This window comes from Chlorocebus sabaeus, chromosome 16 (genome assembly GCF_047675955.1).
Source record: "Chlorocebus sabaeus isolate Y175 chromosome 16, mChlSab1.0.hap1, whole genome shotgun sequence".
Lineage (NCBI taxonomy): Eukaryota > Metazoa > Chordata > Mammalia > Primates > Cercopithecidae > Chlorocebus > Chlorocebus sabaeus.
In genome coordinates this window covers 4,970,744-4,989,235 of record NC_132919.1, presented here as the reverse complement: position 1 = coordinate 4,989,235, position 18,492 = coordinate 4,970,744, and the positions used below count along the sequence as shown (strand labels likewise).

The following is an 18,492-nucleotide window of genomic DNA, read 5'->3' as shown; positions in this document are numbered from 1 at the left end:
GGTAAGGTGAAACTTACAAGGTGGGGACAAAACTGGTAACCAAAGTCCTATTAAAAACTATAGTGAAACATAATGCAATTTGGAATAATAAACATGACAAAGGCATTATCTCAATAAAATAGTAAAGAAATTTTATTCACCTAAGGTGTTAGTATACCATTAAAATTAGGGAAGGAAGAAAATGTACATGGGCATAGCTTCAAAACTTCTGAAGTGTATTTCTGGGTATTTAGGTAGGACTTTAAGATTGAGGCCTGTGCGGTTTTTTAATGGGTCTAAAATTAAGACAATTCATGTCCTTCATAGTATTTGCACAAATCATCATTACCAGTCATGACTGTGGTCAGATGCTGACTCCCAAGTGAGTCGAAGAGGGAGGCAAACAGAAGGGAAAGAAAAATCTTCCTGAGATATCTGGGTAAGATGTGGAAGAGGACAGGGAATGGAGGTTAAGGATTTGCGTATAGTGTACCTAACAAGATGCAGGTAATTTCATTCACCAGCAATCTTTGGCGGGGGGGGCAGGCGGGTAGGGAATATATATCTATATATGGTAGATTTTTCTGGGAATGAGACGTGAGACTTCCCCCTTAAGAACATGCTCAGGTACAACAGGTCACTAAATTGCCTCCTAATGTTCCATTGAATTAATGGTGAACTAGAGGACGTTTTGCTGAGCAGTGATGGGATTGAGCTAGGGCCAGGGGAAGTGAGGGGATGGACTGGATATCTAGGTTTTACTGAGCAGTGATGGGATTGAGCTAGGGCCAGGGGAAGTGAGGGGATGGACTGGATATCTAGTAGGCAAAAAGAAGTTGAGGTGACTGAGCCTTGAGAGGGAAGGACAAAGAGAAAAACCTGCACTGGTGGTTTGGCCAATAAGGTACTTCTGAGAACAAAACGTCTAATAGGATGCACAGTGTGAGCTCTTCTCCTTTGCTTACACACTATCTTCAGTGAAGTCCAGATTGCTCAGGGGTGTTTGTGTGAATAGATTGTTTAGGAGAAGCCTGAAGGGGTGCCGAATTCTCTGTCAGGGCTGACAAGAGGTAAATGTGGCAATGAAACATGCCAACGGAATCAGGCATGGAAGGGACGGTGAGATCCAGGTGTCCTGTGGGAAAGAGATGGTCTGGACACAGTTCAGTCTGCGCTCCAGCAATGAGAACAGGAGGAAGAGGGCGCACTTCACTTGTCATCAACCAAAGGGAAGAAGTGAATCAAACAGCTTCCCTTACCAAGAGTGTGACTGCTCCAGGCAGAGGTATCTGGAAGGACGTGAAAACTCTGCAGTCATCTATTTGTACAACCCTTTTCTCAAGCCAAGTAGATAAACCTGGGAAGACACCTATATTGGAGTACAGAATAAACCCATTTGGTGAATTATTTTGGCTGTGATCAGTTCTGTTACCAAGGACATGATTTAAATTCATTATATTCAAATCTCCGTAGAAATCAGTAATAGAAAATGTGCACAGGAGTTCAGATAAGGCAGGAATGAATGTGCCTGTCTGCAGCACAGCACAGTGGTTAAGACCATCAACCAGGTTTGGAGTCTTGGCTCTCGCTCTTCCTAGCTGTGTAACCATGCGTCAATTACTTAACACTGCCCCTTCTGCCCCCTCCTTATCTTTTAAATTGGGGTAAGAATACCCACATCATTGATGGTTGCACCACTATATAAATTAAAAATCATTCAACTGAACACTTAAAACAGGTACATTTTATAGTATGTAAATTATACCTCCATAAAGCTTGCTTTAAAAAAATGAGTACCCATATCATAGAAATGATGTGAAAATTAAAATGTAAACTGGCACTGTGCCTGTCAGGTAGTAAACACTCAATAAATATTAGTGACTAATACTAGTGTAACAAAGACGAGGTTAAAGAACAATAAAGATATTTAAAGTTAAATTTTTAAAGAATTAAGGAATTACTGGGCTGGCTGAAACTTTAGCAATCATTTAGTTCAACTCTTCCATTTTACAGATGAGAAAATTGGAGACCAGCAGGTGAAGTGCCTTACTCAAGGTCTAGCACTAAGACCAGACCCCAGGCCTGCTGGACCCCCATTAGTGCAATTCCCACTAACAGCCACTGCCTCAGAAACATGGACACATAAAAAATGGAGGCTGTGTTTCCTTAAAGAAGAAATAAATATAGAACACAAAAAACATGCAGCGATGGTGAAGAAACAATTTCAAGTCTGGGCATGGTAGCTCACACCTGTAATCGCAATACTTTGGGAAGAGGAGGCAAAAAGGTCACTGGAGCCCAGGCATTCAAGACCAGCCTGGGCAACACAGCAAGACCTTATCTCTGTTTTTTAAAAGTTATTCAAGAAAAAAGAATTTCAAGGCCAAGGGGGAAAACCAAGAAGAGGCTGCCACATCCTGACTTAGCCAGGGCCTCCAGTGGGGTCCAGGTAATGAGAACTGAAGTGCTTTGGCAAGGCCAGACCCTGGTTTGTCATCAGGTGCACTGGCTCACCACTGTAGCCAGGTGCCTGGAGGAGGCGAAGCCACAGTCCTCTCTACTACTTCCCGTCACAGTATCTGTCAGCAGTGGCAGATGGGGCCAAAAATGTATGCAGCAGAATTCTTAGGAGCAGTCAGTCTGAGCACCCCTGAAGCGTGGACAGCTCCTGAATAGCTGCTTCTGCCCGTGCCAAGTAGTGTGACTGCAATTGTTTATCCCCTGTTGTTGCCTAATCGGCCCCTCTGGATGCTAAGGCCTTCACTTATAACCCTGTTGTAAATTGCCTGGCAGTTCCTCCATCATGGCAGCCTCTTCAGATGAATAAGGAAGCCTAACAGATGTGAAATGACCCTGCTTCTTCATTAATGCTGCCATCTTCTAAAGTAACTTGATAGCAGGGCTGGAAAACTTTGAAGCTAATAAAAACTTACTAAATTATTCCAGTGCTAAACAGTGGACAGGGGAAATGAGGTGTGTCTTCTAAGTTATGACTTTCTAATATTTCAGGGGGTAACATTCAGTGAGTCAACTCTGTCATTCTTAGGAGGTGGTGGAATCCTGTTCCCACAATTTTGCTGAAGAGTAATTTAGGAAAGATGGCTGGTACAGACCCTTAATGTTTGTTATGTGATCCACTGGGGGAGGAGAAGGGACAGGAAGAAGGACAGAGGGGAAATTAAGGCCTGAAATAGCTTTTCTGATTTAACTCAGTACATTGAAACCTCTCAATGAATAATTCATAAAAGTGCCTCATTAGTACCTGCAGTCCTAGCTACTCGGAAGGCTGAGGCAGGAGGACTGCTCGAGCCCAGCAGTTCAAGGAAGCAGTCAGTTATGATTGTGCCACTGCATCCCATGCTGGGCAACAGAGCAACACCCCACCACTTAAAAAAAAAAAAAAAGTGCCTCATCTTCTTCAACCCACTGTTTAAGATCAGTGGGAGGACAGAGATTCTGTCCATTCATTTGATTTGAATACTTGGGACACATAGTATAAACAAATGAATACGTTGGACTTTAGCTTTTCCCCTAAAAACTTTCCTATTTTGCAGATTACTCCATACAGTGAACACTTTGATGTCGGAGGAGGTGAGAGCTCCGACTAAAAGTCTTTTGACATTCTTGGCACTCATAAGGCTTCTCTCCAGTGTGAATTCTCTGATGTATGATAAGTTGGGAATGCTGGCTAAATGTTTTCTCACACTCACTACATTCATAAGGTTTCTCTCCAATATGAATTTTCTGGTGGAGAAGCAGCTCAGAATTATCCCAAAAGGTTCTTGCACACTCATTACACTGATGGGGTTTCTCTCCAGTATGAATTCTCTGGTGGACAATCAGGTGAGAGGTCCGCCTGAAAGCCTTTCCACACTCAAAGCATTCATAGGGTTTCTCTCCAGTGTGAATTCTCTCGTGTCTAAGAAGTTCTGAGTTTCCCCTGAAGGCCTTCCCACATTCCTTACATACATAGGGCTTCTCACCAGTATGAATTCTAATATGTCTAATAATCTCTGAGTTCTGGCCGAAAGTTTTCCCACATTCATTACATTCATAGGGTTTGTCCCCTGTATGAATTCTCTGATGCCGGATAAGCTCCGAACTCTGACCAAAGCCCTTCCCACATTCATTACACAGATACGGTTTTTCTCCAGTATGAATTTTCTGGTGTCTGATAAGGCCTGAGCTATGCTTGAAGGCTTTGCCACACTCGTTGCATTCATGGTATCTTTCTTCAGTATGAATTCTCTGATGCTGAATAAGCTGTGAACTAACCCTAAAGGTCTTCCCACATTCATTACATTCATACGGTTTCTCTCCAGTATGGATTCTCTGGTGTAGAATAAGGGCTGAATTTTGACTGAAGGCTTTACCACATTCTTCACATTTATAGGGCCTCTCTCCAGTATGAATTCTATGATGGTGGATAAGATGTGAACTCTGAATGAAGGCCTTTCCACATTCATTACAAGCAAAGGGTTTTTCTCCAGCATGAATTCTCAGGTGCCGTCGAAGGCTTGAATTAGTTCCGAATGTCTTTCCACATTCTTGGCATTCAAAGGGTTTTTCTCCACTGTGAACTCTCATATGCTGGATGAGATGTGAGTTCTGATTAAAGGCTTTCCCACACTCTTTACACGCGTGAGGCTTTTCTCCCACAGAACTTCTCTGTGTTTTGTGAGATTCTAAAATCTCTATGAAGTTTTGGCCAGAGGTAGCAAATGCGCTCTCTCCCTCTGTTGTAGTAGCTCCCTGATGTGTAACCAGATTTGCGCTGGGACTGCAGCCTCTCTCACTCTCATTCTTCTCCTGGTCTTTCTCACTTGAGGGTGATTTCTTAAAGATCATCAACCCTGATGGAAAGTCTCTCTCCTGAGGAGACATCTGCTCTATAACCTCTTCCATGGACTCCTCTCTCGAATGTCCCTCCAACCTGTCTTCTTCACATCCTGCTCCAAACTCATCACCTTGGTAAACCACTTTTGGAAATTTTTCTAATATTGACCCATGTGGCTCAGATTCTTCAGAAATTTCTTCCTTGGGAATCACCTCCTTGTTCTCAGTCCCCATCTCACAATCTGAAACGAGAAAGGGTAAGTATGTGAAGGGACTGTATCATAGTTAAATGAAGCTAACACTGTAGGAGAACAGAGCTTTGATGTAGTTCTCATAGCAATCAAAAACACTCTTCGTAAGGGGAAGAGGGCAGCTGAGGCAGGGGATTGCTTGAGCCTGGGGAGGTCAAGGCTGCAGTGAGCTGAAACACACCACTGCACTTCAGCCTGAGTGACAAAGCAAGACCCTGTCTCAGAACAACAAAACAGTCTTGGTATCTGGTGACATGACAGCATGCTGCCAAAAACAAGGTAAAGATTTAGGATTATGGTGGACATGCTAAACAGTGGATGCTGACTAACAGGAGTGAGAAGAGATTTCAAGAGAGAAGTAGGAAATGGATGGTAAGGAGATGCTGATTTAAAAAAAGTTCCATAACATTAATGGTGAGTTGGGATAGAACCTGAAGGTGATAAAGAAAACATCTAGGGAAAATGGTGGCCATATTAATAGATAGGTATATGATAAATGTTGAAAGAAGGGACAGAAATGACATGGTGGTTCACACCTGTAATCCCAGCACTTTGGGAGGTCGAGGTGGGTGGATCACTTGAGCTCAGGAGTTCAAGACCAACCTGGGCAACATGGTGAAACCCTGTCTACTAAAAATACAAAAATTAACTGGGCATAGTGGCGGACACCTGTATTCCCAGCTTCTTGGGGGGCTGAGGCAGGACAATCACTTGAACCAGGGAGGCAGAGGTTGCAGTGAGTCGAGACTGCACCACTGCACTCCAGCCTGGGTGACAGAGTGAGACCCTGTCTCAAAAAAAAAAAAAAAAAAAGGACAAGTTAATAGAAATAACTTTTGGGTGTATAGGGGAAGTAACAGCAAAATGAGTAACAAGAGGATTATTCTTAGTCCTGTTCTCTGGTACTCATCAGCTGTGTAGAGCAGGAGAGGGGACATACAGGGCTTACCCCCTTCAAAAGGTGAATGTGTCTTAACTGAAACTAGCACAGAAGCACCACCTTTTGACTCCCTGATGTTCGGAGCCACTGGCTTTAATCTTCTCCAGATGGCTAGTGAATTGTGTCAATACCATTTACTGAATAATTCTCTCCCCTACTGATTTAAAATGCCACCTACTCCATAGTCTAAATATCCATCTATATTTGGGCCAACTTCCGGATTCTATTCCGTTCCACTGATCTGTGTCTTCTCTAATATCAAACAGTTCAACCTGTTAGCTTTATTAACATTTTTAATATATGCTAGAGAAAGTTCTCTCTCAGTTTTCTTTTTCAGACCTTTCCCGTCTATTCTCATATCTTCCCAAGTAAACTTTAGTATAAATTTGTAGTCCAAACTTATTCTGACGTCGTTTTTATGTTCATCATGTCTCTGTACCTCTTTTCCTTTAGTGAGTTTTTCTTACATTTTGTAACTGGCTATTACTTTTATATATACTAATGCGGTTGATAATTACATATTTTGTAATCAGCCCTCTTATAGTATTTTCTTAATACCTTCATAAATCTTAAAGAGTACATTTTTGGGCCGGGCGCGGTGGCTCACGCCTGTAATCGCAGCACTTTGGGAGGCCGAGGCGGGCAGATCACAAGGTCAGGAGATCGAGACCATCCTGGCTAACATGGTGAAACCCCGTCTCTACTAAAAATACAAAAAAATTAGCCGGGCATGGTGGCGGGCTACTTGGGAGGCTGAGGCAGGAGAATGGTGTGAACCCGGGAGGCGGAGCTTGCAGTGAGCTGAGATGGCGCCACTGCACTCCAGCCTGGGTGACAGAGCGAGACTCCGTCTCAAAAAAAAAATTGGCCAGGGGCAGAGGTATGTGTCTGTGGTCTCAGCTACTGGGGAGGCTGAGGTAGGAGGGTCACTTGAGCCCAGGAGGTCAAGGTTGCAATGAGCTGTGATTGTGCCACTGCACTCCAGCCTGGGCAACAGAACAAGACACCTTGTTTCTTGGGTGGCGGTGGGGGGCGGGGGGAGTACATTTTTTAAACTTTTAGAAAGATTTTTAGTTGTGGCAAAAATGTTTAGTTGCCTACCCCAATATCTCTTATTCCCCATTGCCTGATAATAGAATAATAAATTTATGTAGTATGGCAATTAGCCTAGCTAATAAAAAACACATTCCCCAGCTTTTTAATTTTTGCAGTTGGGATTGGCCGAATGATCATATTCTACCCAATGAGACAGTGAGATGCAAATGAAAACACATGGGACTACTAGGAAATCTGAAGGATGAGGGGATACATTTATTCCATCTTATCTTCCATGCTGTTCCCAGAGCATGATGTGATAGCTGGACACCATCCTAGACCATGAGTATACTGGTATACCCTAGGACTGGGGATCATAGCTGGAAGGAACCTGGGTCCCTGATGACTCCATGGCACTGCCATACCATTCCTGGAATGCCAGCCTCTGGACTTCATTTATCCAAGAGAGAAATAAGCTTTTGCCTTGCTTAAGATATTGGGGGGGTTTTGTTATTATACGAGGCCAAACCTATACCTAATAAAATTGTCCTGGGGATTTAGCTGTCCCCACCACAGACAAGGGGTCCAAATGTCAAGAGAATAAGCTTGACCTTTGTTCAGATGGTAAACAACTTGGAACTAATATTCAAGTGGCCTTTGCTTAGGGCAGTATATTTGTGCACTACAGCAAATCTGAGGAATACAATCCTCCCGTGAGGAGTGTTCATTGTGGAAGGTGATTCTCAAGGGGGTGTGGGCATGTATGGAACTTCATCCTTCAGACAATGCACAACTATGGGATGGTTTTTCTAAACCAAGGAGTTAAGCCGGGCGCGGTGGCTCACGCCTGTAATCCCAGCACTTTGGGAGGCCGAGATGGGTGGATCACGAGGTCAGGAGATCGAGATCATCCTGGTGAACACGGTAAAACCCCGTCTCTACTGAAAATACAAAAAAAAATTAGCCAGGCATGGTGGCGGGCGCCTGTAGTCCCAGCTTCTAGGGAGACTGAGGCAGGAGAATGGCGTAAACCCGGGAGGTGGCGGAGCGTGCAGTGAGCGGAGATCACGCCACTGCACTCCAGCCTGGGCAACAGAGCAAGACTCCATCTCAAAAAAAAAAAAAATCAGCCAGGCGCGGTAGCTCAAGCCTGTAATCCCAGCACTTTGGGAGGCCGAGATGGGCGGATCACGAGGTCAGGAGATCGAGACCAACCTGGCTAACACGATGAAACCCTGTCTCTATTAAAAATACAAAGAATTAGCCGGGCATGGTGGCGGGCGCCTGTAGTCCCAGCTACTCGGGAGGCTGAGGCAGGAGAATGGCGTGAACCCGGGAGGCGGAGCTTGCAGTGAGCCAAGATCACGCCGCTGCACTCCAGCCCGGGTGACAGAGCGAGACTCCGTCTCGAAAAGAAAAAAAAAGAAAATGTCTACTGAGACAATAGTCATATATGAACTGTGAGCACAGATTCAGGGGAATGACAGAAGCAAAAATCAGCTGGTAGTGGACTGAATAATGAATTTGCTGCTTCTTTAAAAAAAAAAAAAAAAAAAAAAAGTGGATGAAAGGAGAAGACCAAGATAGTACTATAGAGAATGGCTTTTCTCTGAGATAGGGACATGTTTACATTAGAAGGAATAGTTCCAGCAGAAAGACAGGGGTCAAGAGTGAAGAAAGGAGGAGATCACTGAAGAAAAAAGACCCTGAGCAGCAGAGGAGGCTGCAGTCATGTGGTAAGGGAAGGGGAAAAGTGGAGATTTGGGGGTGACTTTGGACTCCCCTTCTCTCTGCCCAGCCTCCCGTTATCCACAGGATGTTGCTTACTAACACCATCTGGCTCAGGCACCTCCAGTCACTCATCAGGGAAGCCCTGGCAATGTCCCCCTCCCCAGACACCTGGAAGGAACCTACTGGAATCCTGAAGTCTTAGAAGCTCTTTGTGCTACACCCGAAAATGAGATGGAACTTTCTTCAATTTTCCCCATCGCAGCATCTTCTCTCATTTTCCCATGAAGTAAGAGAGGGCACCTAAGAACTGTACTTCTTTTTGATGAACTCTTTGCAAATGATAGGTAATGTGTATCTATACCACTGTAAGAATCCACTGTCGAGCATTTAGGTGTCTTCTTCCTCCATGGTACCATCTGAGTTGGGAAGTACTGTCTTAAATATATTCTCTGTCATCCCTACCCAACAGCAAGTTCCACAAGCTGCCATTTCAGTCTCCATCTGCTTCCAAGCCCCTCTCTGGTCTTTCCTTTTCATCCTCATGCCTCCTAGAGTTGCTTCTTTTCCATCATCTAGTTCTTTACAAAATCAGCATTCATAGAGCCGACATGTGTACCACAATAAATGGCAAATCACTGTTTCTTAGTAAAAACAAGATACAACAGAAGTTAGGTATATATTTATCCCCAGTCAAGTAACCAGGACTTAGTTTAAAACTCAAATTCAGGGCCGGGCGCGGTGGCTCACGCCTATAATCCCAGCACTTTGGGAGGCAGAGGCGGGTGGATCACGAGGTCAGGAGATCGAGACCATCCTGCCTAACACGGTGAAACTCCATCTCTACTAAAAATACAAAAAATTAGCCGGGCGAGGTGGCAGGCACCTGTAGTCCCAGCTACTCAGGAGGCTGAGGCAGGAGAATGGTGTGAACCCGGGAGGTGGAGCTTGCAGTGAGCCAAGATTGTGCCACTATACTCCAGACTGGGCGACACAGCGAGCCTCCATCTCAAAAAAACAAAACAAAACAAAAAACTAAACTAAACTAAACAAAAAAACCCTGCAATTCAGAAAGTCTCCCCTGGCCAGGCGCAGTGGCTCATGCCTGTAATCCCAGCACTTTGGGAGGCTAAGGCAGGCAGATCACCTGAGGTCAAGAGTTCGAGAGCAGTCTGGCCAACATGGTGAAACCTTGACTCTACTAAAACTACACAAAAAAAAATTAGCCGGGCGTGGTGGTGTGCATCTATAGTCCCAGCTACTGGGGAGGGTGAGGCAGGAGCATCACTTGAGCCCAGGAGGCACAGGTTGTAGTGAGCCAAGATCACTCCACTGTACTCCAGCCTGGGCAACAGAGCAAGACTCCATCTCAAAAAAACACAGAAAGCCTTCCCCAACTAAATCTTACCCGCTCTGATCATTATTTTACTTTGCATTCTGCCAGCAACACAATATCAATGTCATTTTTTTTTTTTTTTTTTGAGACGGAGTCTCGCTCTGTCGCCCAGGCTGGAGTGCAGTGGCACAATCTCGGCTCACTACAAGCTCCACCTCCCGGGTTCACGCCATTCTCCTGCTTCAGCCTCCCAAGCAGCTGGGACTACAGGCGCCCATCACCTTGCCCGGCTAGTTTTATGTATTTTTTAGTAGAGATGGGTGTTTCACTGTGTTAGCCAGGATGGTCCTGATCTCCTGACCTCGTGATCCGCCCGTCTCTGGCCTCCCAAAGTGCTGGGATTACAGGCTTGAGCCACTGCGCCCGGCCTTCAATGTCATTTATTAAATACTGCTTTAAGGGTATTTTATCAAATACAAATCAATCAAAGCCAATCTCCATTTGGTTGATTTTTCCAGAGGCACAGCCATACATTAGGCCTCAGACTCATATGGAAACACCACTTCTCATAGCCTAAATTCAAGTTCCCAAATACAATTTTCTATCTTTCCGTTTCTCACTTCCTCACTTTTCTCCATCTGAAATTAAATGTTTCTGAAGAGAGATAAGACGGAGGTGCTACTGGAGGAGTGCAGGTTGAGCACTGGTCCTCAGTTTGGGGATGACAGGCAGACCTCTACTGGGGCTCCATAGCTCAGAATAGGATCCTCAACTTGGCAGACCTAAATTTGTCTTTTCAATGCGCCCAAGGAAAGCAAGCTCAAAAAGCCTCATTCATAAAGTACTGATGTAGAAACCAGATATCTATTAATTAACAAGAAGAAATAAAATTTCTAAAGGACCATATTACCTAGATGAAAATCTACATGAGCTGGGCATGGTAGCTCATGCCTGTAATCCCAGCACTTCAGGAGGCCGAGGCGGGCAGATCACTTGAGGTCAGGAGTTCAAGACCAGCCTGGCCAACATGGTGAAACCTCATCTCTACAAAAATACAAAAATTGGCTGGGCATGATGGTGAGCGCCTAAAATCCCAGCTACTCAGGAGGGTGAGGCGGGAGAATCGCTTGAACCTGGGAGGTGGAGTATGCAGTGGGCTGAGATTGCGCCATTGTACTCCAGCCTGGGCGACAGAGCCAGACTCCATCTGAAAAGAAAAAAGAAAGGAAAGGAAAAAGGAAAAAGGAAAGGAAAGGAAAGGAAAATCTACATGGAAATCCACATAAAATCCTGAAAATTGCTTAGCCGCCCTGAAATCATGGCAGTAAGATCTTGTTAGAAGATCTTAAACAATGGTTCTTGGTCTGGAACTAGGCTAGTTGCATAAGAATCCACTGAGAAATCTGTTAAAAATACTAATTTCCAGATCCCGTCTCAGATGTCTCAGAATCAGAATCTCTAGTGGGGCCAAGAGATCTGTATTTTAAACAAGTGCCCTAGGTGATTCTGATGCCCAGCCAGGTTTGAAAACCACTGTTACAAAGTCTTTTCTTTTGTTTGTTTTTGAGATGGAGTTTCGCTCTTGTTCCCCAGCTGGAGTGCAGTGGTGTGATCTCAGCTCAATGCAACCTCCACCTCCCGGGTTCAAGCAATTCTCCTCTTCAGCCTCCCAAGTAGCTGGGATTACAGGCATGCACCATCACGCCCGGCTAATTTTGTATTTTTAGAAGAGACGGGGTTTCTCCATGTTGGTCAGGCTGGTCTGGAACTCCTGACCTCAGGTGATCCACCCACCTCAGCCTCCCAAAGTGCTGGGATTACAAGCGTGAGCCACTGCGCCTGGCCTACAAAGTCTTAATGACTGGAGTTATCCTACTCTTAATGTGGTGTATCCATCTCTCCCCAAAATCTGGCCTACAGGCAGATCAACACAGGGGCCAAGCAGCAGAATTATGGTGCATTGCCAGTTCCTCCTCAGACTTTTTTCCTTTTCTCAATCTAGATTGCCCCTCCCCTCCCCTAAACCCGAGAGCAGACAGGGCAGATATAATACAACTGACTGCTTACCTTTTCTGAGTTAAAAACCACCTTTCTGTTATGCTTATCAAACTGACGCTAGTTACTGTAACTGGACCTGATTTTGCCCAAACTGCATAAATCTACATTTACAGTAATCTCTTATGATAGCAATATCACAACTTTTTGAACTTATCTGCTAAAAAGCCACACGGTGATTTGTAGTAAAACATTACAGCATAATCTGTCAGCTGACTGACAACCTGATTACATATTTTAAAAATTTTGTCTCCTTAAGGTCACCATGGTGCATCAGTCTGTGGTGGAAAATCCTCTAGCGTGCCATACAGAGATAATTTGTTGTGTTTCTTGGACCTTTTGTAATACAAGTCCCAATCTTTGCTGCCCCAAAAATTTTACTTTATTTTTTGAGATAGGGTCTCTTATTCTGGAGTGCAGGCTGGTCTCTTATTCTTATCCAGGCTGGAGTGCAGTGGTGCAATCACAGCTCACTGCAGCTTTGACCTCCCAGCCTCAGGTAATCCTCCCACCTCAGCCACCTAGGTAACCTGGGACTATAGGCATGCATCACTGTGCCCAGCCAGTTTTTCTGTAATTTTTCTAGAGACAGGTTTCACCATGTTGGCCAGTATGGTCTCAAACTCCTGGGCTTAAGTGATGTGCCCACCTTAGCCTCTCAAAGTGCCAGGATCATAGGCGTGCCCAGCCCCTATAATTTAAAAAAAATTTTTAAAATATGTATTTACTGATATGTAATCCCAGTACTTTGGGAGGCTGAGGCGGGTGGATCACGAGGTTAGGAGATCAAGACCATCCTGGCTAACATGGTAAAACCCTGTCTCTACTAAAAACACAAAAAATTAGCCGGGCATGGTGGCGGGCACCTGTAGTCCCAGCTACTCGGGAGGCTGAGGCAGGAGAATGGTATTAACCCTGGGGAGGCGGAGCTTGCAGTGAGCCGAGAACGTGCCACCGCACTCCAGCCCGAGCGACAGAGTGAGACTCCGTCTCAAACAAACAAACAAACAAACAAACAAAGAACAGAAACAGAAAAAACATTTGGATTTCAATGTGGCATACACAAGGGTGGGATAAATATGGAAGGGGGGAAGATGAGCAAGGCAGCACTGACATTTTGATGTGGAGGGTAATGATAAGCTCTAAGTGCTAAGCAATGTACAGACATTAACCCTCACCACCTCCTGATGAAACAAGCACACCAGAGAGCATCAGAGTGAAGAGAGGCCAATCACCATGCTCTCCTGACTTCTTTCAGTGGCAGTTCTGGCAGTTTGAGAATCCAGGGAGGTGTGTGGTAGAAGACTGAGGAGGTGAGGCCTAGGGAGGTTAGTCAGGACAGAGCTGAGATGACTGAGTGAGACAGGCATGGAAATGAAGTGGGGCTCGGAGGAGTGGGGTGCTAACAGAAGGAGGTTACAGAGATGGTGAAGGATGTGACGAGCACCTTCTTTGTGCTCCGAGGGAAGGTAACCAAGGGAAGGTATCTGGGAAGCTGGGATGAGGCTTTATTTTGAAAATTTTTAATACCTCAAAAAGAATATACTTTGAAACTCACTAAAATGTATGAGAAATGGAAATGTTTTGGATGTCAACTTGCAAGTGTATAAAGAGATACAAACCTTCCAAAATTATTTTACAGGGTATGTGAGCAAAAATATTTGCAGTGGCTTTGCTTTCCTTGCCAGAGATCTAACCTTATCCAAGAGCTCCAGCAGTACACTCCAACTGAGTTAACCCAGTCAAATAAATGTCCTAATTCTTGCAAAGCACTGGTTCAGAAACAGCAAGGATTCAGGAATTCCTGGTTCAGAAATGGACATCCACCTTCATCTGGGTCAATATTTTGAGGAAGTTTGCTGGGAGCTTCTGAGAATAGTTTCCTGCCATCCTGAGAGAACCATAAGATAACACTTCCATATATTATTGCCTGTACCTGCTGCTGCCATCTCACTACCAGTCTGTGGATGAGGGCAGCTAAAGCTAAGGAAAACAAGGGAGATACTGGCCAGGCGCGGTGGCTCACGCCTGTAATCCCAGCACTTTGGGAGGCCGAGGCAGGCGGATCATGAGGTCAGGAGATCAAGACCACCCTGGCTAACATGGTGAAACCCCGTCTCTACTAAAAATACAAAAATTAGACGGGCGTGGTGGCAGGCGCCTGTAGTCCCAGCTACTCGGGAGGCAGAGGCAGGAGAATGGCATGAACCCGGGAGGCGGAGCTTGCAGTGAGCCGAGATGGCGCCACTGCACTCCAGCCTGGGCGACAGAGCGAGACTCCGCCTCAATAAAAAAAAAAAACAAAAAAAAGAAAAAGGAAGAAAGAAAAACAAGGAAGATGCTGCCAGGATTAAATCAGTCCTGCAACCACTATACCTCTTTTTTTTTTTTTTTCTTTTGAGACAGAGCCTTGCTCTGTTTCCCACAGTGGAGTGCAATGGCAATCTCGGCTCACTGCAACCTCCGCCTTTGAGGCTCAGGCGATTCTCCCGCCTCAGCCTCCCGAGTAGCTGGTATTACAGGCATCCGTCACCAGGCCTGGCTAATTTTGTATTTTCAGTAGAAACGGGGTTTCACCATGTTGGCTAGCTCCTGACCTCAGGTGATCCACCTGCCTCAGCCTCCCAAAGTGCTGGAATTACAGGCATGAGCCAACATGCCCAGCCTATACCTCTTGCCTTCCAATTATGAGAGCCTATATACTTACATATTTTAAAGCCAGCTTGAGTTGGGTTGTGTTACAGACAAAAGCATCTTAACTGATGCAAATGATTTTCCTCAACCTCTGAAAGACCAGATCCTACCAGATATTCCATATTTAGTACAAGGATCACCTCCTTCTCAAAGTCTTCGCTAACATCTGCAGGAAAGAGGTTCTCTCTTGGTCCTCTGGGCCAGCATTTCATTGGCCCTTTTCTCTCTTTCACTGTACTATAGTTATCATGTCGCTTCCTGTTTATTGCATCCCAAAGCCTACAGAATAAAAACTTCTTCTCATGGCTCACAATGTCCCCCCGAGAAAGCCCATTTCCCCTTGTCATCTCTTGTCCCACACACTCCATTAACTGCTGGAAGGTGCAGTCATGCTTAGTGTCCTGCAGTTTAAACATTTTCTTTTCTTTTTTTTTTTTTTTTTTTTTTTTGAGATGGAGTCTCTCTCTGTTGCCCAGGCTGGAGCGCAGTGGCACGACCTCGGCTCACTGCAAGCTCAGCCTCCTGGGTTCACACCATTCTCCTGCCTCAGCCTCCATAGTAGTTGCGACTACAGGCCTGTGCCACCATGCCCAGCTAAATTTTTTTGCATTTTTAGTAGAGATGGGGTCTCACCATATTAGCCAGGATGGTCTCGATCTCCTGACCTTGTGATCTGCCCGCCTTGGCCTCCCAAAGTGCTGGGATTACAGGCGTGAGCCACCGTGCCCGGCCTAAACATTTTCTATTCTTTAAAGCTTCTTTGCCTTTGAGAACAAGTTATTCCCACTTCCCGGAAATCTACTGCCTACTTTGTGCACTTCACAAGCATCTCCATCTCCAAGCCTCGGCTGAGGCATGGACAGACCCCCCTCCATTTTTTTCTTTTTGAGACGGAGTATCACTTCTTCATCTAGACTGGAGTGCAGTAATGCGATCTTGGCTTACCGCAACCTCCGCCTCCCAGGTTCAAGTGATTCTCCTGCCTCAGTCTCCTACATAGCTGGGATTACAGGTGTGCGCCACCACGCTTGGCTAATTTTTGTATTTTTAGTACAGACAGGGTTTCACCATGTTGACCAGGCTGGTCTCAAACTCCTGACCTCAGGTGAGCCACCCACCTTGGCCTCCCAAAGTGCTGGGATTACAGGTATGAGCTATCACACCCGGCTGACCCCCTCCATTTTCTTCCCTGACCCCCATGCTCTAAGGCAGACAGCTACTCCTTCACCTTGTAGCAGCTACCCCACTGCATTATTAATTTTCATACCTATTTTCTTCTCTAGACCATAAGCAAGGATGCTGTTGCATTCATCCTGGTATTCTGGGTACCTAGCATATTTCAGATACCTGGTAAATGTTAAGTAAATTTGTGTAACTGTCTTATATATATATAATGAATCTGCAATACCTCCCTTTTTTCTGAGACAGGGTCTTGACTCTATTGCCCAGACTCACTGCAGCTTCAACTTCTCGCGCTCAAGAAAATCCTCCCACGTCAGTCTCCCAAGTAGCTGGGACTAGAAGCATGCGCCACCACACCCAACTACCCAACTAATTTCTTTATTTTTTGTACAGATGGTGTCTCACTATGTTGCCCAGGCTGGTCTTGAACTCCTGGGCTCAAGTGATCCTCCCGCCTAGGCCTCCCAAAATGCTGGGATTACCGGCATGAGCCACCGCACCCAGCCTCTGCAATGCTCTTGATGGCTAACTGGATATTTCATTCATCATTGTATCTAAAGAGCCTAGGATAATGTCTGACACATAGCTGCTGTCAATAACTGTTTGTAAAAATAAGTTCCTCCTCCCAATCTGGGTGATATTTAATTTACGGCACTGTTATCCTCCTTTCCTCTCTTCTCCCTCTGGTACCCATAATAGGGCTCTATCTTTGCAGGTCAAACCTGTCTCCTTTTCACAACCACCCCTCATAATCCAGTATCTTGTCTGGCAGCACAGAGCACAATCTGCCACTGGGGCCTTAAGTTTGTGACACTGCCCGCCATTTCGTCCTAGCGGTTTACTTGGGGGTGGAATGTGTGAGAAAACCACAGCTCCCACGGGTCCCCACCTCGGGACATAAGGGTGTGTCCCGCTTCTCCCGCCCCCACGGCTGACAGGCAACAAACCAGAGCTGGGACGGTCCCTGGCGGTGTCCAGGCGCCACCCTGTCTGCGTGCAGGTGGAAATGAAGGCCTGGGGGCGGGGGCAATGGAGGGAGGCATAAACTTCAAGGTCACAAACCGAACCCCGGTCAGAACGGGCCTAAACGTAGGGTTTCCGCTCGGCTCTCCAGGGAGTTGGGAGCCCTGCCCCCGCCTACCCCCACAGCCGCGACGGAATGAGGTCTCACCGCAGGCCGCTACCGCCCCGCGCTCGCTCACTCCGCTCAAGCTCCGCGCTGCTGGGCCGCTCGCACACAGCCCGCAGCTGTTGTCCCGGTGTCACTGGCGACGGGCATCGGCCACTTCCGGTACCCGGGCGGCACTCCAGCCAATCGGCGCGCGTCGCACTCCGCTGGAGGAACAGGTGGTCAGCGCACGAACGCCCCCTTGCCTTTTCCGGCTTTGCTTTTCGCCGGTTCTCGCCCTAGCCCTAGCTCCACGTCACCGCCGCCTGCCAAGCCGGCTCCCTGGAACAGCAAAGTGCACCCGTCGACGCCCACTTCAGCCCCGGGATCAGTGACGAACTGAGTCCTCCGGGTTTCCTAGAACGGCTCCGGGGATGAACTTCCGCTCCGCTATCTGCCGCTCTGCGCCCTGGTGTCGCTCTCCAAGCATCGCGCTGGGCTGAAGAACTCCGGAATCTGCTTTGCATTCCCGCGGGGACGGATTGCGCGACCCTTTTAACTCTCCCAGCCCGCATCGTTCTTATCCCGTCTTTCCCTTCCACAGACTCCGTGGGTCTGATAAACACAGGGTGCAGATCCTGGGAACAGGCCGCTCCTCGGCGGGAGCTAAGGGAGACCTGCTTTGAGTTCCGGGAGGGCTTGCAGGAGTGACGTTTGGGCTGAAATCTCAAGATTGAGTGGGAATTACCTAGGTTAAGAGTAAAGGCCTAGGTTAAGCAGCTGAGGCCGCGGAAACAGCATTCTGCAGCTAGCCTTCCTGGGTTCTCTGAGCAAAGCTTGGCCCATTCTCACCTCAACCTTTCCTTGTTACTTCCTCTGTAGTTTTGCACAGCCAGTTTGTTTTTTGTTTGTTTGTTTATTTTATTTGTTTTTTTGAGATGGAGTTTCGCTTTTGTTGCCCAGGCTGGCGTGCGATGGCTCCATCTCGGCTCATCGCAACCTCCGCCTCCCAGATTCCAGCGATTCTCCTACTTCAGCCTCCCCGAGTAGCTGGGATTACAGGCATGTGCCACCACGCCTGGCTAATTTTGTGTTTTTAGTAGAGACGGGGTTTCTCCATTTTGTTCAGGCTAGTCTCGAACTCCCGACATCAGGTGATCCTGCCGCCTCGGCCTCCCAAAGTGCTGGGATTACAGACATGAGCCACCGCGCCCGGTCTCCAGCTTGTTTTTTTGTTTGTTTGTTGAGACGGAGTTTCACTCTTGTCGCCCATGCTGGAGTGCAATGGCATGATCTCCGCTCACTGCAACCTCCACCTCCCGGGTTCAAGCGATTCTTCAGCCTCAGC

The 18,492-nt window shown here is 46.4% G+C and overlaps 1 protein-coding gene across 1 annotated transcript; it reads right to left on the bottom strand.

Moving 5' to 3' along the window:
• Positions 1 to 108: 108 nt before the first annotated feature.
• ZFP3 (ZFP3 zinc finger protein) lies at positions 109 to 17,704 on the bottom strand. The gene is made up of 2 exons (XM_008010004.3): positions 17,178 to 17,704; positions 109 to 5,057 (listed from the first exon to the last, which is right to left on the bottom strand). Exon 2 carries the CDS (start codon positions 5,047 to 5,049, stop codon positions 3,535 to 3,537), a length of 1,515 nt encoding a protein of 504 aa, XP_008008195.1. The 5' UTR covers positions 5,050 to 5,057; positions 17,178 to 17,704; the 3' UTR covers positions 109 to 3,534.
• Positions 17,705 to 18,492: the final 788 nt, after the last annotated feature.